The sequence below is a fragment of the Pipistrellus hanaki genome (genome assembly GCF_964339955.1).
Source record: "Pipistrellus hanaki genome assembly, chromosome: 2".
Taxonomy (NCBI): domain Eukaryota; kingdom Metazoa; phylum Chordata; class Mammalia; order Chiroptera; family Vespertilionidae; genus Pipistrellus; species Pipistrellus hanaki.
In genome coordinates, this window is record NC_140504.1 from 39140852 (window position 1) to 39163892 (window position 23041).

At 50.4% G+C, this 23041-nt stretch overlaps 1 protein-coding gene across 13 annotated transcripts; it reads left to right on the forward strand.

The window, feature by feature from the left end:
* The first annotated feature begins 966 nt into the window (after positions 1-966).
* Positions 967-22912, forward strand: EIF4G1 (eukaryotic translation initiation factor 4 gamma 1). Of its 13 annotated transcripts, none has more exons than XM_084872514.1 (34): positions 967-1123; positions 1957-2013; positions 2251-2343; positions 2639-2725; positions 3216-3236; positions 3789-3965; positions 4219-4318; positions 5395-5507; positions 6316-6408; positions 6603-6669; positions 6994-7827; positions 8083-8171; positions 8260-8446; positions 8534-8667; positions 8795-8953; positions 9113-9301; positions 9483-9680; positions 9888-10034; positions 10240-10476; positions 10663-10767; positions 10882-11041; positions 11244-11347; positions 11948-12050; positions 12297-12399; positions 12598-12830; positions 12968-13086; positions 13211-13383; positions 13697-13822; positions 13968-14049; positions 17857-17955; positions 18053-18187; positions 18297-18378; positions 18515-18655; positions 22292-22912. In XM_084872514.1, the coding sequence occupies exons 3-34, from the start codon at positions 2284-2286 to the stop codon at positions 22471-22473; spliced, it is 4839 nt and encodes a 1612-aa protein (XP_084728640.1). In that variant the 5' UTR covers positions 967-1123; positions 1957-2013; positions 2251-2283; the 3' UTR covers positions 22474-22912. The 13 variants fall into 13 exon arrangements, with proteins under 13 accessions (XP_084728640.1, XP_084728646.1, XP_084728649.1 ...); XM_084872520.1 differs by having other exon boundaries at positions 18056-18187; XM_084872523.1 differs by having other exon boundaries at positions 4252-4318.
* Positions 22913-23041: the final 129 nt, after the last annotated feature.

Sequence of the window (23041 nt, forward strand, 5' to 3'; positions counted from 1 at the left end):
TTGGAATCAAACCCAGGACCCTTGTATCTGCAGGCCTTGCTCTATCCACTGAGCCAAACCAGTTAGGGCGATTTTTAAATTATTTAGATAGACTTTTTAGAGAGAGGAAAGAGGAGAGAGAGGAGAGAGCAAGACAGAGACATCGATTTGTTGTTCCCCCTATTTTCTCATTCATTGGTTGATTCTTTAAAAAAAAATTTAAAATATTCATTTATCTTTATTTTCTAACGTTTTTTAAAAAAATATATATATTTTATTGATTTTTCACAGAGTGGAAGGGAGAGAGATGTATCGATGAGAGAGATACATCAACCAGCTGTCTCCTGCACACCCCCCACCGAGGATGTGCCCTCAACCAACGTACATGCCCTTGACCGGAATCGAACTTGGGACCCTTGAGTCCGGAGACCGACACTCTATCCACTGAGCCAAACCGGTTTCGGCTATTTTCTAATGTTTTTTTTAATGAACATACATTACTAATGTAAAAAACAGTTTCTAAAACATTGGTTGATTCTTCGATGTGCCCTGACCAGATCAAACCTGCAACCTTGGTGTATCCAGACCACGCTATAACCAACTAAGATTCCCAGCCAGGGCATCACACTCAGTTTTATAGGTCTGTCAATGAACTAACCTACATCATTTTCAAAGGCTGTATAGTTCATACTTCTTTTTGTATTTTTATAGAATATTTTACATTTCATTTGTACCATGGCTTCCTTAGGCAATACTGAGTCTTTGCTTTCAATATTCTAGACCCCTAGCTAGCACCTCACCTAGCACTGAGTATGCACTCCGCAAATGCTGGCTCCAGGCATGAATGAGCTAAAGCACTGCGGAACATAGCCTCGGAGTTGGAGGGTCCGTCTGGAGTTCCAAAGTTCGGGAGGGGACACGGGGGCGGGCCTCGGCTGTCACATGACGAGGCGGAGCAAATCCCATGTGCTCCGCGGCGCCGGGCGCGGCTCCGCCCTCCGCGCCGGTCACGTGGGGGCGCCGGCTGCGCCTGCGGAGAAGCGGTGGCCGCCGAGCGGGATCTGTGCGGGGAGCCGGAAATGGTTGTGGACTACGTCTGTGCGGCTGCGTGGGGCTCGGCCGCGCGGACTGAAGGAGACTGAAGGTAAAGCCGCCATGTCCGGGCCCGACCCGGCCCCCCCACCCCCTCCCCCCGCATCCGCCGCCATCCGGGCCGGGACCGGCCGCCCTGTGCCGCCGCCCCGGCGCCCTGGCTCCGCGGCTCCAGCCCAGGCCCCCGCCCGCCCGCCAGGGCCCGATCCCCGGCCCACGTGTGCCCGGCCTGGCCCGGCCCGGCGGCCGGGTGGGGGTGGGGAAGCGCGGGGCCGGAATATGCGGTCCCCGCGGCCTGGGAGGGCACCGGGTGCCCCGGCCACGGAGCCCCGCCGCGGTCTGCCCCGAGGAGGCCCCGCCGGCGCAGGCACCGCGCTCCCGGCCGGCCGCCCCCTCCCCCCTTTGCGGCCCGGCCGCCGGGAAGTGACACGTTGTTCTTTGGCACTGGTCGGCCCTGCGCAGGGAGGGCGCAGGGGAGGGAGGCGACGGCGGTGGGCAGGGAGGAGCCCCCGGCCCCGCCCGCCCGCCCTCCAGGCCGACCCTCGCTGGAGACCGGCTCCTCTTCGGCGGCCGCCGCCCGCCGCCCGCCTGGCCTTTCGCTGCCCGGCTCCCGCCCTTCCTGGCTTCCACTCCTGGGCGGCGGCAGGCTTCGCCTCGGGCCCCGCGCGGGTGCCCCCGTGGCCGCTCGCGGCAGGCGTGCCTTGTGTGCCCCTGGGCCAGGCCCGGAACCCGGTGTCCCCAGGTGGGGGGTGGGGACACCACGGCCGAAGCTGCTAGCTCCGCTTATGATCCGGGAGCCTGGTGCCAGCGAGACCTGGAATTTCCGGTCTGGTTGGTCTTGGGCCCCGCGGAGCCAGGTTGATACCCCTCACCTCCCAACCCCAGGCCCTCGGATGCCCAGAACCTGTAGGCCGCACCGTGGACTTATTCTTAACCGAGGGGGTGAGTGTGGGTGCTGTTTCAGCAGGTCAGGGGGGCGGTTGGAGGTGATGGCGGGTTGACAACGTGTTGGTGGGGGGAGGGTGCATAAGCTGTGTCTTGTCTGCTCCTTCACCCCCCCCCCCCCTTGGCGCCTCCGGGGCTCCGTGTGGGACCTGGCCCTTTTCTAACCCCTCCCCCACTCCGTTTGCCTTAAGCTTGGGTCCCTTCCCCTTTCCGAGCTCCACTCTTTCCCAACAGGTGTTGGGGGGACCCTGATGTGGACCAAATGAAATGAACAAAGCTCCACAGCCCACAGGCCCCCCACCCGCCCCATCCCCTGGACTCCCACAGGTAATTAGGAAGGAATTAGCAGAGACTGGGGTGGGGGTGGGGGAGATCAGGCAGCCGGTCAGGAAACAGGTTCCAACCCTCTGGATTTTCCCACCCCCATCTGTGTCAGGGCAAAGTGCAGTTTTCTGCTGCCAGTTTGAGACAGGGCTCCTGGCTGTTCCCAGGGGCTGTCATGGAGAGGGGGTATGTGGACTGCTGAGGCTCTTGCCCCAGATCTGCTCCCCTTACTTCACCAGCTTGGGTTTCTGCCCCACCCGGGTTTCCCCTCTCGCTGAACTCTGGTCTCCCCCTTCAGCCAGCGTTTCCCCCGGGGCAGACAGCACCGGTGGTGTTCAGTACGCCACAAGCGACACAAATGAACACGCCTTCTCAGCCCCGTCAGGTGAGGGGCTGTGGGGATGGGAATAGGGGGCCTGGGTGGGACCTATGGAAAGCTTAAGCCAGCTTGGGCCTGGATGGAAACTATGGAGGCCCTGTACCTGCCCCAATTTCCTGACAGTTGCTCTGTGTTCTTTCATGCGACTCTGCACTGTGCACTGTTGATTACTTACGGCCCTTTGGAGAATATGTAGTTGGTGGGGGTGACATTACTAGGGGTCCTGGTGTCATGAGAATTGGGGGCAGTACTTTGGGCCCTGCTGCCAGCTCCTTTCCTATTTCCTCCTTTTACTGGGAGGCTGCCATTGCTCCATTCCCCTTGCCTTCTTTCTCTTTGGACTATGGCAAGATAAACACTCCAGCTGCTTCTTGCCTTTCTCTGTTCCCTAAATTCTTCCTCACTACGTGGGAGGATTCTTGTCCTACTTCCTCCCCCACCTCCCCCCATCACCTTGGGGATAATGCTCTTCTTTCCTGTCCCCATGTGCTCTCAGGGAGGATTCAGGTCTCTGCAGGTAATACCCCTTTGCTAATTCTGGACCTTCTTCTGGTCTCACCCTTATCCTCTGTCCTAGTCTAGGGCTAGACCGAGGGACTGGAGGCTTCAGGGTGGGGACCTATTTGCTGTCTAGGTTTTCAGTCTGCGACTGACTGATGCATGTTAGGGGCTCAATCTTGCACTGTATACCTGGCAACTGGGTGACCTTTGCATGTTAGTTAGTTTCCTCAGTACTTTAAGGTGGAGCAGTGCATGCTGGGAATATGTTGTCCAGAAAGGCTTTAGTTAGGCATAATGCATCTGGGTGCTAGGAAGCCTCTGCAGAAGGGTAGCCTGGTGGAGGTGACTGAGTATGCATGGCAGTGAGGGAGTAAATACACAGGGTGCGAAGTGTACACTTCAGTGTAGGGGGCACGTATAGGTACAAGAGGCCACTTAGCCATCATTTGGTGAAGTGGGTCTTGGAAGGATTGGGCCCCATGCTCCATAGCCCTAGCACTTCTCTCCAGACTAGAGACATTGCAGAGTGGCCCTTCCCAATATCAACTGCCTTCCTCCCTCTTGACAGCACTTCTACCCTAGCCGGGCCCAGCCCCCGAGCAGTGCAGCTTCCCGAGTGCAGAGTGCAGCCCCTGCCCGCCCTGGCCCAGCTGCCCATGTCTACCCTGCTGGATCCCAAGTAATGATGATCCCTTCCCAGATCTCCTACCAAGCCTCCCAGGGGGCCTACTACATCCCTGGACAGGTGAGGCTGGGGGCTGGAAGCCACAGAATCTTGTACTCCAACCCTCATCTCCCCAATCCAATCCCATCTCTTCTCCATAGGGTAGGACTTCTTTCTGGTCACTGCCCAGAGTTGGCTTGTCCCATCTTTTTTTTTTTTTTTTTTTTTTAATGGCTTGTCCTATCTTGCCCTACATTCTCTTTGTAGTCTGATATGATACTCAGCTTCCTCAACTCCTTCTCTCCCCCTCCTCCTCTCCCTTCCCCCTCACCAGGGGCGTTCCACATACGTTGTTCCGACACAGCAGTATCCTGTGCAGCCTGGAGCCCCAAGTTTCTATCCAGGTGCAAGCCCTACCGAGTTTGGGACCTATGGTAAGCAGGGGAGGGGGAATCAGGTGAGAGTTGAGTACAAGGGACATCTAAACTCAGTAATTCCTAAAGCCCTTTCTAGGCTTATCTCTTGGTCTAAAAATGATAGGGTTAATAAGTTGTAGGGATATGTGTGGGTGGTGGGGAATTTTATCCTATTCCTGAGAGTTGGAGTCCTCCCCACCTCAAGGAATATTGGATCAGGCACCAGTGTGAGGGCTTGTAAGCAAACATTTCCTGTGATACTCATTCCATGGTGGTGGGGACCCATGGATTTGGGAGGTTTTTGTAGCTGTTTTTCATTTATAGTCTCAGAGAGGATTAGTCTGTTCTTTATGGTAGTGGTTTCCAGAGTTTTTTGATCATCTATCACGAAAAATTTTGATTAGGTACCTCTAATACGTGTTATGTTTTTGTTTATAAATTTGCATAATTTAAACAAATAATATTTAGGGTTGCTTGTGAAAAACAAGTGGAGGTTATGGATGAGATTAAAGAATGTATCCCACTTTGGAGACCATTGCTTTAAGGAATTAATTTTTCCTGATCTGGGGCCTGGTTCATAATTTTACTTTTTATTTCCTTGCTCCTGAGCAAAGGGCTGGAGAACGAACTGGACTCATGTTGAGTGGCTAGGGTTGGCAAATCTCTTTTTCTCATTCCCAGCCAAAGACCTGATTCTGTTTCAGGTTAAGTAGTTGCTGCTCTCTCAGTATATGTGTATGTGGTGCCTGGGGTAGGGTACATACAGCATGTTACCAGGTGGAAGAGGAACAGACAGAATTCTGGTGGCTGGTGTGTGATGGGGAACGAGTCCCTGCCTATAAGGGGTGTGTGTGTGTGTGTGTGTGTGTGTGCCGGTGTCAGGAATTCTTGTAAACGCAGCTCAGACTGGTTCCCCAGCTTTGACAGACACCTAATTCCCTTGGGGAGGAGGGTGGGGCAGGGCAAGGGGCCGGCTGTGGGTGATGAGAAGTTCTGGGGTTGGGAGGTACTCGGGCAGGCATTTGTGTATGGTTGTGCCCTGACGCTGCCACCATTCTTCTTTCCGTGTGTCGTCTCCCCCCTCCCCCGCCAAGCTGGCACCTACTACCCAGCCCAGGGTGTGCAGCAGTTTCCCACTGGTGTGGCCCCCGCCCCGGTTTTGATGAACCAGCCACCCCAGATTGCTCCCAAGAGGGAGCGGAAAACGGTGAGTAGCAACAGGGGCTCCAGGACATGTTGGAAAGGGAGAATCAAGGTCAGGCGCATTGTGGGTCAGGGAGCAGGAAGTTGAGGAAGGAGATCTTCGGTTGAAATGGGCAGAGAATGGGGATCTGTGAAGTGCTCATGTTTTTTTGTGTGCTGCTAAGATTACTTTAGAAGAAGCTCATGGGAAGACTGAAGTGGCTGGTGGGGAAATTCCTGAGAGAACTGGGTTCTGGGGTCCAAGAGATCTATGTTTGGTTTTAGGTTTCTGGTGGCTTGCTTTAGAAATGGTTAGTTTTCTGTGGCCCCACCCCCACCCCCTAGTCCTGGAAGCTCTTGAGGCCTCCGCCTCTGCTCAATCCTCAAGCCCTGGGCGTGGTGCCCAGAATAGGGTGCCAGGGCTGGGGAAGCCGCTGAGTCACCCTGGCTCCACCCACTGGATCTGGGCCCTGCCCCCAGAGATCAGGCCAACTAGCCACAAGTGAGCCGAATGGGTCCTAGAAGGGGGTCCTGGGCCCTAGGGTGCGCAGCCACTGCCTTGGGGACTGTTGGGGCAGGGATGAGGGAGGGAGGGAGGGGCATTGTGATGTACAGGCCTGCTCTGTGAGGTCAAGGGTCTCAGGGGTGGGGACCAGGGCAGGGACTACAAGAGCAGCCGGATGGGTTGACAGTAGAACTCATAGGGTTTCCGGCACCCGCCCACCTGTTCCCAGTGGGAGGGTGGAGGGTTGGCCTGGAGTCTTAGGTGTGGGGCAGGGTGGAGAGGTGGGCTCCTCCTGCGTTCCACTCATCCTATAGCTTTTTTTCCTCAGATCCGAATTCGAGATCCAAACCAAGGAGGGAAGGATATCACAGAGGAAATCATGTCTGGGGCCCGAACTGCCTCCACACCCACTCCTCCGCAGGTACTGTGTGTTAAGTAAGACCATGGTTGGGATGGCTGTTCTGCCCTGGAATCCCAAGTCCGGTGGCCTTTTCCTTCCACTAAGGGATTTATTTCCCTGCTTCCTGGATTCTAGGCAGAGCTAACATAGAAATGGCTCTAGTAAAGAGGGTTGTGGGACTCAAGGCAAAGTTGGTAACACTTTGTGTTCTGCAGACGGGAGTCGGCCTGGAGCCTCAAGCTAATGGGGAGACTCCCCAGGTTGCTGTTGTTGTCCGGCCAGGTGTGTAAGCATGTGGAGCAGAGCTTTTTTGGGGAAAAGGAGTGTGACAGTTTAAAATGCCAAGGAGGTGTAAAAATTAAAACAAAATGTCAAGGAGTTGGGGTGGTGCCTTGAACCAGGTACCAGAGAAGAATGACTTAAGTTTCGGGTAGTGGATTTTGAGTGTGGGTTGAGTTTTGGGTGAAAAGGGGGGGAAAGGCTTAGGTGGGAGAAGATCGGGGGAAGGGAAAATTAGGTTGGGAATGCCTTGGCTGGGAGGCGGAGGTGGAGGAACAACAGAGAAAGACTTGCCTGTAATTACTCATTCTTCTTCCTGTGGTGCAGATGACCGGTCACAGGGAGCAATCATTGGGGGCCGGCCGGGGCTGCCTGGCACAGAGCATAGCCCGTCAGAGTCGCAGCCTTCGTCACCTTCTCCGACCCCGTCACCACCCCCAATCTTGGAACAAGGATCTGAGCCTAATCTTGCGGTCCTCTCTATTCCTGGGGACACTATGACAACGGGGATAATACAAATGTCTGTAGAAGAATCAACTCCCATGTCCCGTGAAGCTGGGGAGCCATTTTGTGTCTCTCCAGAACCTGCTCCCCTCGCTGAACCCATACTGGAAGTAGAAGTGACACTTAGCAAACCAATTCCAGAGTCTGAGTTCTCTTCCAGTCCTCTCCAGGTTTCCATCCCCCTGGCATCTCCCAAGGTGGAAATTCTTCCAGAGTCTAATGGCACGGTCCCAGCCGAGGATCTAGAACCAGAGCTAGAGTCCTCAAACCCAGAACTTGCCCCTTTCCTTCCTCCCGCTTGTCCCTCTGAGTCCCCCACGCCTACTGCTCCAACCACCCAACCTGAGGAACTGCTCAATGGAGCCCCCTCACCACCAGCTGTGGACGTGAGCCCAGTCAGTGAGCCAAAGGAGCAGGCCAAGGAGGTTACAGCGCCAGTGGTTCCCCGCACCATCCTCTCTGCCACTCCACCTGTGGCTCCTCTGGTGACTTCCCCTGCTCCAGAGGAGGAAATGGAGGAGGAGGAGGAGGAGGAGGAAGAGGAGGAAGAAGGAGAAGCTGAGAGTGAGAAGGGAGGAGAGGAAGTGCTTCCACCAGAGAGTACTCCTGTTCCAGCCCACCTGTCCCAGAATTTGGAGGCAGCAGCAGCCAACCAAGGTCAGACGTGGCTGGATGGTGGAGGTGGGTCAGGCCTAGAGGATGTGGTTCTTTCTATTTATTGATCTCCCGTTTGTGCTATTCTGTCTGGGTCAGAAGCTCAGTGATGGAAACTAAGAACTAGATTAAGGAATTTTAAGAGAGGGTGTGATGGAAAGAGGAAATGTTACATAGTGACTGCTTTTTCCCCTTAGGGGTTAGGGACGCTTCTTAAGTTATTCCCATTTCTTTTTTCCTCCCCTGTCCTAAATATAGTGGCAGTGTCTGTGCCAAAGAGGAGACGGAAAATTAAGGAGCTCAATAAGAAGGAAGCTGTAGGAGACCTTCTAGATGCCTTCAAGGAGGTAAGGAAGCAGATAGTAGCAGAGGGCAGAGTCTGGGTATGGAATAGTGGCTGAATTGCAACCAAACGGAATGTTCCCACGGTTGCAGGCGAACCCAGGAGTCCCGGAGGTGGAAAATCCGCCTTCTGTAGGCAACAACCCCTGTCCAGAGCCTGAGAGCAGTAGTGTGGCCACACGACCCGAGGAACCAGATGAAACCTGGGATTCAAAGGAAGAGAAAATCCACAATGCTGAGAATATCCAACCTGGGGAACAGAAGTATGAATATAAGTCAGGTATGTTGAAGGAAGGGTTGAGAGGGCTGAGGACTCTAATCAGGACCTCTGGAGGCAGTATGGTTGGTTCATCTGTCTTCCGTACAGATCAGTGGAAGCCTCTAAACCTTGAGGAGAAGAAGCGTTATGACCGTGAGTTCCTGCTTGGCTTTCAGTTCATCTTTGCCAGTATGCAGAAACCGGAGGGACTGCCTCATATCAGTGATGTGGTATTGGATAAGGTTGGTGGTCTTGAGGGGAAGCTAAGTTTGTACTGACTGGCTGGATGGATGGGGTGGAGCCCAAGGTCCGGAAAGAGCAGTCAGTGGTCCTAGCCTGTTTCCGATACCTTCTCTGTTCTTTTCACAGGCCAATAAAACACCACTGCGGCCACTGGATCCTGCTAGACTTCAAGGCATGAATTGTGGCCCAGACTTTACTCCATCCTTTGCCAACCTTGGCCGACCAACCCTCAGCAACCGTGGGCCCCCAAGGGGTGGGCCAGGTGGGGAGCTGCCCCGAGGGCCGGTGAGTGGGACTGGCTAGAGGGGTAGATGGGCAAGGGGCATGGGATGTATGGCCCTCTGTATCTCGTTGGGGAATTAGAAGTGTTCCCTGAAGATGTGTGGTGGTGGTGTCAGGTTGTGCTGACTACCATATCTTCTCTTATCCTTACCCCTTGCTTAGCAGGCTGGTCTGGGACCCCGGCGCTCTCAGCAGGGCCCCCGAAAGGAGCCACGCAAGATCATTGCTACAGTATTAATGACTGAAGATATAAAACTGAACAAAGCAGAGAAGGCCTGGAAACCCAGCAGCAAGCGGACAGCAGCTGATAAGGACCGAGGGGAAGAGGATGCTGATGGCAACAAAACCCAGGTACCGGCAAGTCCTTTGTTTAGTCCCTGTTCTTTCTCTTCAGAGTTTGCTGAGCCAACTTTGCCTGTTTTGCTTCTGTCCATACTATCCCTAGCTTCTTCCATTCTCATACCCTTTTCCATCCCTCCCAGTGGCCCCTGTTCTGAGAACCTCACTGGATCCTATTCCCTCTCCCCACCAGGACCTGTTCCGCAGGGTGCGCTCCATTCTGAATAAGCTGACACCCCAGATGTTCCAGCAGTTGATGAAGCAGGTGACACAGCTGGCCATCGACACCGAGGAACGCCTGAAAGGGGTCATTGACCTCATTTTTGAGAAGGCCATTTCGGAGCCCAACTTCTCTGTGGCCTATGCCAACATGTGTCGCTGCCTCATGGCGGTTAGTTTCCACTATTTTCTAAATCTTGTGGTCTGGCCTCCCATTTCTTGAGTCCAGCTTCTTGGTTCTCCTCCACTCTGTGCTGTTGGTGGCAGCTAAGGGGAGGCAGAGCCGGAGCTAAAGGTCTTCCTGGCTTTTAGGTAAAGACGGTGAGGGTCTTTCCCTGCCCTGGACTAATCTGAATGTGACCATCTCTTTGACATACAGCTGAAAGTGCCCACTACAGAAAAGCCAACAGTGACTGTAAACTTTCGAAAACTGTTGTTGAATCGATGTCAGAAGGAATTTGAAAAAGACAAAGATGATGATGAAGTTTTTGAGAAGAAGCAGAAAGAGATGGATGAAGCTGCTACGGTGAGAGAAAACCAACCAATCCCACTGCTTATCCAGAAGCTACTTAGCTGTAGAATTGGGGGTGAAGGTAGTGGTATGGGGGTTTCCCTGCCTGAGGACACGAGTGCTTGTTGTGGGTATAGAAAAAATCCAGATGTTGGAGGAGAGGGTTTTAGCCCTGTGGCTGGGTATCTTTTTGATGTGTTTCCTGTCTCACGACCACCAGGCAGAGGAACGGGGTCGCCTGAAGGAAGAGCTGGAAGAGGCCCGAGATATAGCCCGGAGGCGCTCTTTAGGGAATATCAAGTTTATTGGAGAGTTGTTCAAGCTGAAGATGTTAACAGAGGCAATAATGCACGACTGTGTGGTTAAACTGCTTAAGAACCACGATGAAGAGTCCCTTGAATGCCTTTGCCGTCTGCTCACTACCATCGGCAAAGACCTAGACTTTGAAAAAGCCAAGGTAGGGGTCCTGGGATGTGGAAAGGGACAAGCTGAGGTACGTAGGGCCGGCCTACTGTCCGCTGATAAACTCCCTGTTGGGCTGTCATGTCTGGGCCACTGAACCACAGTGATGGAGCTGAGGGCCTGCAGCTGGAGGTGAAGAATTAGAAGTTCCTGGCCTGATCTCTTTGCTGCTTCTCCCTAGCCCCGAATGGATCAGTATTTCAACCAGATGGAAAAAATCATTAAGGAAAAGAAGACTTCATCCCGAATCCGCTTTATGCTGCAAGATGTGCTGGATCTGCGACGGGTGTGTCCTTACCTTCTCACTACTCATCTACTGCCTCTGACCCCATCCCCCCAGTTGTGCCTGCTTTGGCCTCTTTGATATAATTATCTTGTGGTTGGCTTCATGTCCCCACAGAGCAATTGGGTGCCTCGCCGAGGGGATCAGGGTCCCAAGACCATCGACCAGATCCATAAGGAGGCGGAGATGGAGGAGCATCGGGAGCACATAAAAGTGCAGCAGCTCATGGCCAAGGGCAGCGATAAGCGTCGGGGTGGCCCTCCAGGCCCGCCTATCAGTGAGTTTGAGGCTACAGTTGAGGAGGGGCAATATGAGGGGTTGTGCTTCCACTGATGACTTCTTGTAAGTGCCACGTGTCTGGGCCACTGATACCCCATGATGGAACTGAGGATCTGAGGAAGCAAGGCTGGGGTCAGCCCAACTGGACAGGGCTGTTAGGCTTTGCGCACTATTTCAGTATGCTCTCCTTTTTGTCCCAGGCCGTGGCCTTCCACTTGTAGATGATGGTGGTGGCTGGAACACAGTCCCCATCAGTAAGGGCAGCCGCCCTATTGACACCTCACGACTCACCAAGATCACCAAGGTAGGTGTGTGTATGTTGGAGGGGGTAATGTCTGTAATAGGAGGATATTGAGGGATCAAAATAGGCATTAAACACAATTTGGGTCTCCTGCCCTCATTCTCTGAGGTTGGGAAAGTGACAGCTAAAATTTTCCTCTTAGATTAACTGGTTAGATCACTAGAGACAGGACTGCCAGCCCTAGGACGTGTGATCACGTTGGTCTCGGCCACTCTGTGGTCAGCACAGACACACACCCCAAATTAGGTACCGAGGTCCATTCCCTGTTCTGTATATCACCCAGGCTAAAAACGGTTTTTACTGGTAGGAAAAAAGTGAGTGTTGTTATGTGATATGAAATTATGTGAAATTTATATTTCATTCTTAGTTTTTTTGGAACTCATCCACACTCATTCCCATTATCCTCTGAGAGTGCTCTTGTGTGACAGCAGCATTGTTGAGTAGTTGAATAGAGACTATGTGGCTGCAAAGCCTCAAATATTTACTATTTGGCCCTTTACAGAAAAAGCTTTCCTGGCCCCTGGTCTGGGCTGTTGGTGGCTGTGTGGCTGGGGGCTTTGGCCAGGTCAGACCCATGACTCTTCACCCCCTTTCCTTCCTCAGCCTGGCTCCATCGATTCTAACAACCAGCTCTTTGCACCTGGAGGGCGATTGAGCTGGGGCAAGGGCAGCAGTGGAGGCACAGGAGCCAAGCCCTCTGACGCAGGTAGGGAGGCCACTGTAATGAGCTCTCTTAAGGGTAGAGCTTTGTCTGCATGGGAGGCTCGTCTCCTTGCCTGTCTGTGGGGCTTTCGGTACAGAGTGGTTAGGTAATGCAGGAGCCGTGTACCACGTGGGGGAACTAGGGACTGAAATGCTTTAGTGTTGGGGCTAGGACCAAGTGTCCCAAACTGGCAAGTAGGTGATAGGATCTAAGGAAATATATTTTAATCTTCATTTATTGCCTCCCCAGCATCAGAATCTGCTCGTCCAGCTACTAGTACCTTGAATCGCTTCTCAGCCCTTCAACAGGCAGCACCTACTGAAAGCACAGAGAACAGACGTGTGGCCCAGAGGTGAAGTTTCCTAGGTCTCTTGTTTTTCACACACTTGGAGGATGCCATGATTGGGTTTGGGTTGTTGCCATAGGATTCCTCACACACAACTGTAATGCTGAGCCAAGAACAAGGCCTGATGGTTGCTCAGCATGTTGGGTAAAGGAGTGAATGCCTGGGCAGTACAGGTGAGAGACCATGTGCTTGTCTTTCTTCCAGGAGTAGCTTGAGCCGGGAACGAGGTGAGAAAGCTGGGGACCGCGGAGACCGCTTAGAGCGGAGTGAGCGGGGAGGCGATCGTGGGGACCGGCTAGATCGCTCTCGGACACCTGCCACCAAGCGGAGCTTCAGCAAGGAAGTGGAGGAACGGAGTAGAGAGCGGCCTTCCCAGCCTGAGGGGCTGCGCAAGGCAGCTAGCCTCTCGGAGGAACGCGACCGCGGGCGGGATGCTGGTAAGGGGTTAAGAGAGGAAGGGAGGGAATGGTGTGGGCTCGTTTGGGACTAGTCAGTCCCTAGATAGTCTTCAGAGCTGCGGTTTTCTGGAAAGACTGGAACTGAAGAGTCTCTGATCTGTTTTGTACCCCCTCAGGGAAGCGAGAAGCCACCTTGCCTCCTATGAGTCCCCCTAAGGCTGCACTATCAGAAGAGGAGCTAGAGAAGAAATCCAAGGCCATCATTGAGGAATACCTCCATCTCAATGACATGAAGGTTGGTAGTGGGAGGGATCTGAGTGATGGTAAAGTGGGTAGAGACTGTGCTGCCTGATACATATTGTAGGGTCTGGACCAGATTCTGACTGCTCTCTTCCTCCTGTACCCTGTGCCCCCTGCAGGAGGCAGTGCAGTGTGTGCAGGAGCTGGCCTCACCCTCCCTGCTTTTCATCTTTGTGCGGCATGGCGTTGAGTCCACACTGGAGCGCAGTGCCATTGCTCGTGAACATATGGGACGGCTGCTGCACCAGCTGCTCTGTGCTGGGCACCTCTCCACCGCTCAGTACTACCAAGGGTATGACCGGCTTCTTTGCCCCTCCCACTTTTACAAAACCACTAATTTCCTTCCTTTGTAGGACCTGTGGAACCTTGAGGGAGAATGTAGGTCCCTCAACCACCCTGGTCAACATTATTTTGGTCAGGGGTAGGGGGTTGAGCCATCTAAGGACAAGAAAGTGTCCTTAGCTTGAGGTAATTGCCCCATGTTTGGGAAATATTCCTGATAGGCTCCATGTTTAATTCTTCAGCCATGTCTTGTTACCCCAAAAGGAGGGTGGACACCTGGCTCCTCTTTCCTAGAATGCCCTAACTTTGAATTCCCTTTGCAGGCTGTTTGAAATCCTAGAATTGGCTGAAGATATGGAAATTGACATCCCCCACGTGTGGCTCTACCTAGCAGAACTGGTAACGCCAATTCTGCAGGACGGTGGAGTACCCATGGGGGAGCTATTCAGGTGAGCTCCCTTAGCTGGGAGGAATTCAGGAGAGGTAGAAAAGGGGGGGTGAGGACGGAGGGGTGGTTGGCTAAGATGCCTGGTTTTAGGGAGGGGTGGGATAGTATGTTGAGGGCTTAACAAAAACAACTGAATTTTCTTATAGGGAGATTACCAAACCTCTGAGGCCCCTGGGCAAAGCTACTTCCCTGTTGCTGGAGATCCTGGGGCTCCTATGCAAAAGCATGGTGAGTGAGAGCCTTTCAGGGATGATATGTTCAGGATTTCTTCCCAATGCTTTTTGGGCTATTAGGGGTGACACTGAAGCTTCTTCTGATCCTTTGGTGGGATGGGGTTAATGGGGATGGATGGTAATGCTGTGTTAGTATCTGAGCGAGACTGGTACTACCTCAGACCAGTTCCTCTTAGAGTTCTGGCCAAGTCTGGAGAATGGAATCTAAGACCCTAGACCAGTGGTCGGCAAACTCATTAGTCAACAGAGCCAAATATCAACAGTACAACGATTTAAATTTTTTTTTGAGAGCCAAATTTTTTAAACTTAAACTTCTAACGCCACTTCTTCAAAGTAGACTCACACAGGCCGTGGTATTTTGTGGAAGAGCCACACTCAAGGGGCCAAAGAGCTGCATGTGGCTGGTGATCTGCAGCCGACTACGGCCCTAGATCCTTGTTTGATGAATTCATTCTTTTATTTATTCATTCATTTTATTTATTTATTTTTATTTTTAAATTTTTTTTTTTAATTTTTAATTTTATTTTATTGATTTTATACACAGAGGAAGAAAGAGAGAGAGCTAGAAACATCGATGAGAGAGTCATCGATCAGCTGCCTCTTGCACACTCCCCACTGGGGATATGCCCGCAACCAAGGTACATGCCCTTGACCGGAATCGAACCTGGGACCCTTCAGTCCCCAAGCTGACGCTCTATCCATTGAGCCAAACCGGTTTCGGCCATTCATTTTATTTTTTATAAATAATGTTGAAAGTATTATATATATCCTTTTTTCCCTCATTGCCCCATTCATTTTTTTTAAACCTAGTGTTTAAAGAAACACAAAAACATTTACTACAAAGTAGGCATTGATAATAAATACAGCAGTGAATAAAAACAAGTTGGAAGAGGAGAAAAAAGACGATTTAACAAAAACAACAGTGTGAAGTAAAGCATAAAATAAAGTGGTTGAAGTTGAGTGTTTTAAGCATTGTGAAGTTGCAAGCGAGTGTCTGTTTGATAATCATGACATGATATCCTGGAAATGCTGCCTGGTGTGAAAGTTAATTGTTGACTAGCAGGTAGAAAGGTGGGAAGATAGGAAAGGCAAGCTGGGTGTGGTGTTCAGTGGTAGTGAGAAGTTGGAAAGTGCAGTTTCAGAAGAGTTCAGCTATCTGGAACCTGGAAGAATGAGACTTGGAATTGAAAGGAATTGTTCTTTCAGCATACATAATTATGTACCAGGATAATTTGTTTTTTTAAAAAGGCATGTTGAACTACTACTGTATTTTCATTGAATCTAAGGTGCCATAGATTTTAGGATGTATTTATGCTCTGCTAAGAAGGAAAAAAAGACTTATGGTCGTATTTTTAAATGTAATTAACTTCCCTCGCTGGTTTGGCTCAGTGGATAGAGCGTTGACCTGCGGACTGAAGAATCCTAGGTTTGATTCCGGACAAGGGCACATTTTTGCGTTGTGGGCTGGATCCCCCAGTGCAGGAGGCAGCCAACCAATGATTTTCATCATTGATTTTTCTATTTATCTCTTTTTCTCCCTTCTTCTCTAAAATCAATAAAAATCTGCCAGGACCGGTTTGGCTCAGTGGATAGAGCGTCGGCCCGCGGACTGAAGGGTCCCGGGTTCGATTCCGGTCAAGGGCATGTGCCTTGGTTGCGGGCACATCCCCTGTGGGGGGTGTGCAGGAGGCGGCTGGTTGCGATGTTTCTCTCTCATCGACGTTTCTGACTCTCTGTCCCTCTCAATTCCTCTCTGTGTAAAATCAATAAAATATATTTTAAAATAAATAAATAAATAAATAAAATCAATAAAAATCTTTTAAAAAAATAATAAAGTAATCATTAAGAAACGTAATATACTGAGATAACTCCATTTCAGTGGTGTTAAAATCCATGGTTATCTTTAAAAAATCTATGAACTACTACTATAATAATCTTGTTAAGGGTTGATATCATCATTTTGAATACCTGTGATTATAAAAGTAATCCTTTCAGAAGCTCTTGCTTTTTATAGAATATTAGTGGCCGAGTGCACAAAATTTGTGTGTGTGTGGGGTGGGGGTGGGGGGGGCGCGGGTGTGTGTGTGTGTGAGTGAGTCAGCCCGGCCTGTACCCTCTCCAATCTGGGACTCCTCAGGGTATGTCTGACTGCCGTTTTAGGCCTGATCCTACAGTCGGACATCCCTCTGGCAATCCAGGACCGCTGGCTCCTGACTGCTCACTTGCCTGCCGACCTGCTCTCCCCAACTGCCACCTCCCGCCAGCCTTCTCATGCACCCCCTTGCTGTCCTGATCACCCCCAACTGCCTCCCTAGCCAGTCTGCTCGTCACAAACTGTCTCCCCCCCCCCCCCCCCCCCCCCCCGCCAACCTGCTTGTCCCCAACTGCCCCCCTTTCCTCTCACTCGCCTGATCACCCCTAACTGTCCTCCCTCCTGGCCTGATCTCCCCTAACCACCTCTGCCTTGGCCCTGCCTCAATGGCTTTGTTTGGAAGGTCTCCCAGTCTAATTAGCATATTACTCTTTTATTATAGATGTGCTCTCAGACTGCTGTTTGAGAGGATTCTGATTTGTGTTGTGGGTGAAGGGGTGTATATGCTTCTAAAATTTCCTGGACTTTGGGAACCAATAAATGTAGTTGTTAGCTGTCCTTTCCCATCAGCATTTGTTACTTGGAGTAAGGAAAAACGAAGCTATTTTAGGGGGGAAAAGATATGTAGGAGTGTGTAAGGCTAGGATGAGGTATTTATTTGGATTTGGCTGTTTACCTTTTGTGATCCAATAATTCTTGGATAATCCTTTGAAAGGTAATTGGCATCTTTCCTGGAGCCTCTTAGGCCATTCCCCCCAACCCGCAGTCTCATAGTGGATGAGTGCCTTGTGTCTATGCTTGATGTCTATGCCGGGTACTAGACTGTAAACTTGGAGGTCCTGTGCCTATTTTGTAATTCTATAATAGTGGTTCCCAACCTTTTTAAAAAAATATATTTTATTGATTTTGTACAGAGAGGAAGGGAGAGAGAGAGAGAGAGAGAGAGAGAGAGAGAGAGAGAGAGAGAGAGAGAGAGAAACATCGATGAGAGAGAATCATCGATCAGCTGCCTCTTGCACACCCCCTACTGGGGATATGCCCACAACCAAGGTACATGCCCTTGACCCGGGACCTTTCAGTCCCCAAGCCGACGCTCTATCCATTGAGCTAAACCGGTTTCGACGGTTCCCAACCTTTTTTATGGCCGTGCCCTTCCTAAGCATTTCTCAAATCCTGATGCACCCCCCCCACCCAACGTATAATTCTTATTTAAAAAGTGAACTCCTATTCATGTGGCGGAAGCCTAAAAGGCCATTAATTTGGTCTAAACAAGCTTCCAAAGAACATGGCATCCATGAAAGAAAAATGAAAGGACAAAAGGACAGTTGAAGTACTGAGGAAGAAATCACTAAGAAGTTGTTTTTTTAGTGATAATATGAAGTGATATGAAAATAGAGCAAATAAAGTTTCAAAATATATAATAGAGGACTGAAATGCATAAATGTGTCACAATGTATGTTTATATACTGTATATGAGGCTCCTGGAACCATAAGAAATGCAAAAATAACTCATTCTTGAATTTCCCCCTTAACAATCAAATTTCCCCCCTGTGGAGCGTGTGCCCCACGTTGGGAACCACTGGTCTATAGCATCCTGAGCTCTAACTGGCACCTAGTGGCCTTTCAGTAAATATGTGATAGATGCCATTTGTGGTGCTGTTAGATTCTTGGAGAGAGAAAGGGATGCTGAGTTGGTCTTGTGTTTTCCAGGGTCCCAAAAAGGTGGGGGCACTATGGCGAGAAACTGGACTCAGCTGGAAAGAATTCCTACCGGAAGGCCAGGATGTTGCTGCGTTTGTTGCTGAACAGGTTTGTTGCTAGAGCTCCATTTGGGACTGGCCAGTCTTCCGTCATCTCACTCACGTGGTACTCTTACCTCTTGACCGTGGGCTTTTTTTGGTTGCAGAAGGTGGAGTATACCCTGGGAGAGGAGTCGGAAGCCCCTGGCCAGAGGTTGCTCTCCTCTGAGGAGCTGAGCAGGCAGCTGGAGAAGCTGCTCAAGGAGGACAGTAGTAACCAGCAGGTGATTGACTGGATAGAGGTACGTTTCTTTTTATATCGGGAGAGCAGAATAAAGAAGTTGTTCTGGTGTGATGATGGGGGCAATATTCAGATTTTATGGGTCATATGTTTTCCTTTTTCCTGAATAGGCCAACCTGACTGAGCAGCAGGTAGCATCCAACACATTAGTTCGAGCCCTCATGAAAACTGTCTGCTATTCCGCAATTATCTGTAAGAGGAGCCAGGAAGATGGTGGGGCAAGGGTGGGCCCAACAGACGGAGGGAGGGAGGTTTTGGTCATTGCCTCCTAGTTCTGAACCAGAGTGAGGGTGCATTATCCCACTTATCTCTGTCTTTCTTCCCATAGTTGAGACTACCCTACGAGTGGATGTTGCAGTGCTGAAAGCACGAGCGAAACTGCTACAGAAATACCTATGTGATGAGCAGAAGGAGCTGCAGGCACTCTATGCCCTCCAGGCCCTTGTAGTGACCTTAGACCAGCCCCCCAGTAAGAGCCAGGCTGGAGGGTTGGGGGTGGGGTGGAAGAACCGCCAGAAAGCGGGGACAGTCATGGAAAGGTGGGTGGTCATTGGAGAGCAAAATGCTCTGATGGTTGATTACTTCCCTCTAGAGTAGGGGTGTCGAACTCAATCAGAGAAGGGGCCAAAATCTAAAATCCATCCTAAATCGCGGGCCGAATGGTTTACTGAACAGTCATAAACTAACAATGTCATAAACTGACAGCGGAGTGCAGTGATGACAGCGCGGTGCGGGCCACATTGCAAGGCCTGGCGGGCTGGATTTGGCCCGTGGGCCTTGTGTTTGACACATGTGCTCTAGAGTGTTTGTTTCCTTGTCTACACATGGGAGGAGTTAGACTCAGTCTTGAAGGTGTGACTACCTGTCTTGTGCTTAACCAACTATTAGGTGTCAGGAATGCAGAGCTGATAAATGATGGTTCCCTTTGCCAGGCACAGGGCTGAGATAATTTTCTTGCCTCATTTAATCTCACAACTTTAGAATAGATGGTGCTGTCTTCCATTTTGGGAGACTGAGGGTTAGGTTAACATGCCTGAATTATGCATTCTGCAGATAGGTAGGTGCTGGGGCTCTGAGCTGTTAGCAATTAATCAAGCACAGTTCCCATGCTGTCCTGGAACCCACAGCAGAGTGAGGAGTGTTGGAAGATGGATCCTGCGGGTGCTCTTTGGGGAGTACACTTAGTCTGAGGCAAGCATGTCAAAGTCTTGGCCAGAGGGCTGAGATTTTCACATGCTTAGTCTAAGGTAGGGGTGTCGAACTCAATCAGAGAAGGGGCCAAAATCTAAAATCCAGCCTAAATCGCGGGCCGAATGGTTTACTGAACAGTCATAAACTGACAATGTCATAAACTGACAGCGGAGTGCAGTGATGACAGTGCGGTGCGGGCCACATTGCAAGGCCTGGCGGGCTGGATTTGGCCCGCGGGCCTTGTGTTTGACACATGTGGTCTAAGGGATAATGAGTGGGAATTGACAAATGGGAGCTAAATAACAAGTGGGAGGGGGAGACTTGGAAAAGAACTGTGTAGAAGGCCATGAAGGTAAAAGAACTTGAAGGAAGAACATTGTGGGAGAGCCCAGAAACCAGTCATGTGGGGCAAAATGGGGTTGAGAGAGGGATATGGGCTGGGTCATGCAGGGGCTATATACTCAGGGGTTGAGTTTTGGGCTTTAGCCTAAGGACAAGAAGAGGCCTTTTGGGCCTTTAAGCATACTTAAAATATTCTAATTCAGTCTTTAGATCTGGCTATTAGAGGAAGAGTATGGTTTGGAATAGGGGTGAGTGTGAATGCAGTAGGATCAGCTAATTCAGGAATGTGTTGGTAGTGGCTCAGTTTGGCTGTGCAGAAGGGAGAGGTGTGGGCAGATTCCAAGACATGCACTGACCTGGGAGAGGGCGATGAGAGTCATATGCCTCCCAGGATGGTTTTAATATTTGGTAGGTGAGGTGATAGTGTGGTACCACCCATTGAGTGGTAGGGAAACTGGATCAAGTTGAGTCTGGCTATATTGAGTTTGTGGTCTGTGGATGGGGGTGATCAGAGATGTTGGTAGATACCTGGATATCTGAATTCATTTGGAGAGGAAGAGATCAGGGCCAGAGGTCTACCTGTTAGTTGCTAGCACAGGGCAACAACACATGCAAGTCACAAGTAGGAAAACAACAAAAAATTACAGGATTGCCTGAGGGAGAGTGATGAGGGCCTGAGACAGTACCTTCAGGTGAAGGATCAACAGATAGATATCAAGGAGGACAGGACCCTGTGAATGAAGGACAGTAATTTTAGGAGAGGGAAGTGGTCAGTAATGTTAGATACTGCTTGAGAACTCCATGAGAGATGACCTGAAAATTAAGGGCTTCTGCAGGATAAAAACATGGAGGCCATCCTAACAGAATCATTTGGTGGAGTAGGGTGTAGGATCTTAATTAAAAAGGATTGAGTAGTATTTGAGAAAACAGCAAATGTAAACAAAAGTCTTTGAATTCAATCTCTGTCAAAATAAGAAAATACTTTGGGTATGACATAGTTGAGATCAGAGAAACTTAGGCTTGAAAATACAGGGCAGATTGTGTGTATAGGATCCCCAGGGTGGGGTGTAAAGGATTTGGAGCACAAGTTTGGGACAAAAAAATGTACTGCTACCGTTGCTGTGGGATGGGGATGGGAGGCTGCCCACAGGCAAGCAGTTGTAGATTTGAGGGTGTGCGTATCCCTAAGAGTATCCTGGATTGCAGCTTCTTAGGCAGCTCAGTCAGCTATTCACAAATGAACTGGGCTATAGATTCTAAGGTTTATTCATTTCCCTCTCCTTAAAAAAAAAAAAAAAATTATTGATTCTTACAGAAAAACATCAATTTGTTCTGCTTATTTATGGATTCATTGATTTTTTTAATATATTTTATTGATTCTTTACAGAGAGGAAGGGAAAGGGATAGAGAGTTAGAAACATCAATGAGAGAGAAACATTGAATAGCTGCCTCCTGCACACCCCCTACCAGGGATGTGCCTGCAACCAAAGTACATGCCCTTGACCGAATCGAACCTGGGACCCTTGAGTACACAGACTGACGCTCTATCCACTGAGCCAAACCGGTTTTGGCGATTGATTCTTGTATGTGCTCTGACTGGGGATGGAACCCTCAATCTTGGTGTATCGGGATAACATCAACTGAGCTACCTGGTCAGGGCTATATTAATTTCTTTTATATATATTGATTTCAGAGAGAAAGGGGAGACAGACATCGATGATGAGAATCATTGATTGGCTGCCTCCTGCATGCCCCCTATTGGGGATAGAGCCTGCAACCTGGGCATGTGCCCTTGACTGGAATTGAACCTGGGACCCCTCAGTTTTTAGGCCAGCACTATCCACTGAGCCAAACAGGCCAGGGCTTAATTTCTTTTTTCAGAAAGAAATATGTTCACTACTATTAGGAATATAAAGTTTGCATTGGAAATACCGGCAGTGCAGTGTGGGGAAGGAAGTAGGTTATGTTCAGGGTTATAGGACAAGTACTTAGGAAGGCTTAGGAGTGAGGGAGAAAGGGTTAGAGAAGGGGGTGCTTGAGTTGAATTTAAAGGAATTCACTAGAAAGGTGACAAGAGAAAGGATGTTCCTGGCAAAATATGTAGCACTTATAAATATGTCAAGGCCAGAGAGGATGTGTTATGTTCAAGAGGTGGAAAGTAAGAGGAAATTGGAATCAAGTTTGTCAGGATCTGTAATAGGGGCCAGTAGATGCTTAGGTTATACCCCTTGAATTGTGAGTGATACATCTGGGATTGTGATTACAAATTTCAGGAGTACCAATTTTACATGGTTTTCCCTGTTAATGATGAGTGAAAAAATTTGAAGCTGCTGAGGTGAGTGAAGCTAGGCCAGTTTTGTAAGGTTTGGCTAAGTGACTCATTCCTGTGAACCAGTCTCTAGATCATGAGGTTAGCATCCCGTCAAAGACCTAGTCACTCTGAAATGGTCAAAGATACAGATGTCTGGACAGTTGGTCAAAGGCCTGTTTTAACAGGAGCTTGGGAGGGATTCCTGTGGGTGGGATTGGTGGCTGTGGGCAACACACCTCTTACATCTGTCCTACCTTGCAGACCTGCTTGGGATGTTCTTCGATGCGTTGTACGATGAGGATGTGCTGAAGGAAGAAGCCTTCTACAGCTGGGAGAGTAGCAAGGACCCCGCTGAGCAGCTGGGCAAGGGCGTGGCCCTTAAATCTGTCACAGGCTTCTTCAAGTGGCTTCGTGAGGGGGAGGAGGAATCCGACCACAACTGAGGGCCGGTGGGGTCGGGGACTTGGAACCCCATGGACACTCGGATGGCCCAGCCAGCCGCCCGGACTGCAGGGGGGTCAGCAGCAGCGGCGGTGGCAGTGGGTGCCTGTAGTGCGATGTGTCTGAGCTAATAAAGTGGCTGAAGAGGCAGGATGGCGTGGGGCTGCCTGGGGCCCCCCTCCAGGATGCTGCCAGGTGTCCCTCTCCTCCCCCTGGGACACAGAGATATATTATATATAAAGTCTTGAAATTTGGTGTGTCTTGGGGGGGCACCACTGCTTGCCCCTGGGGTCCTTTTTTTATTTTCTGAAAATCACTCTTGGGACTGCCGTCCTCGCTGCTGGGGGCATATGCCCCAGCCCCTGCACCACCCCTGCTGCTGCCTGGGCAGGGGGAAGGGGGGGCACGGTGCCTGTAATTATTAAACATGAATTCAATTAAGCTCACTGCCTCTGCTTTATGGCCTTCTCCCTTGGAGAAGGGGTATGGATCGGCGGGCAGCCTCCTTTCCAGAGCTGGCACTACAGCAGCTTCCTAGAACTTGGCACCCCTCTTACCTCTTCCCCTGTC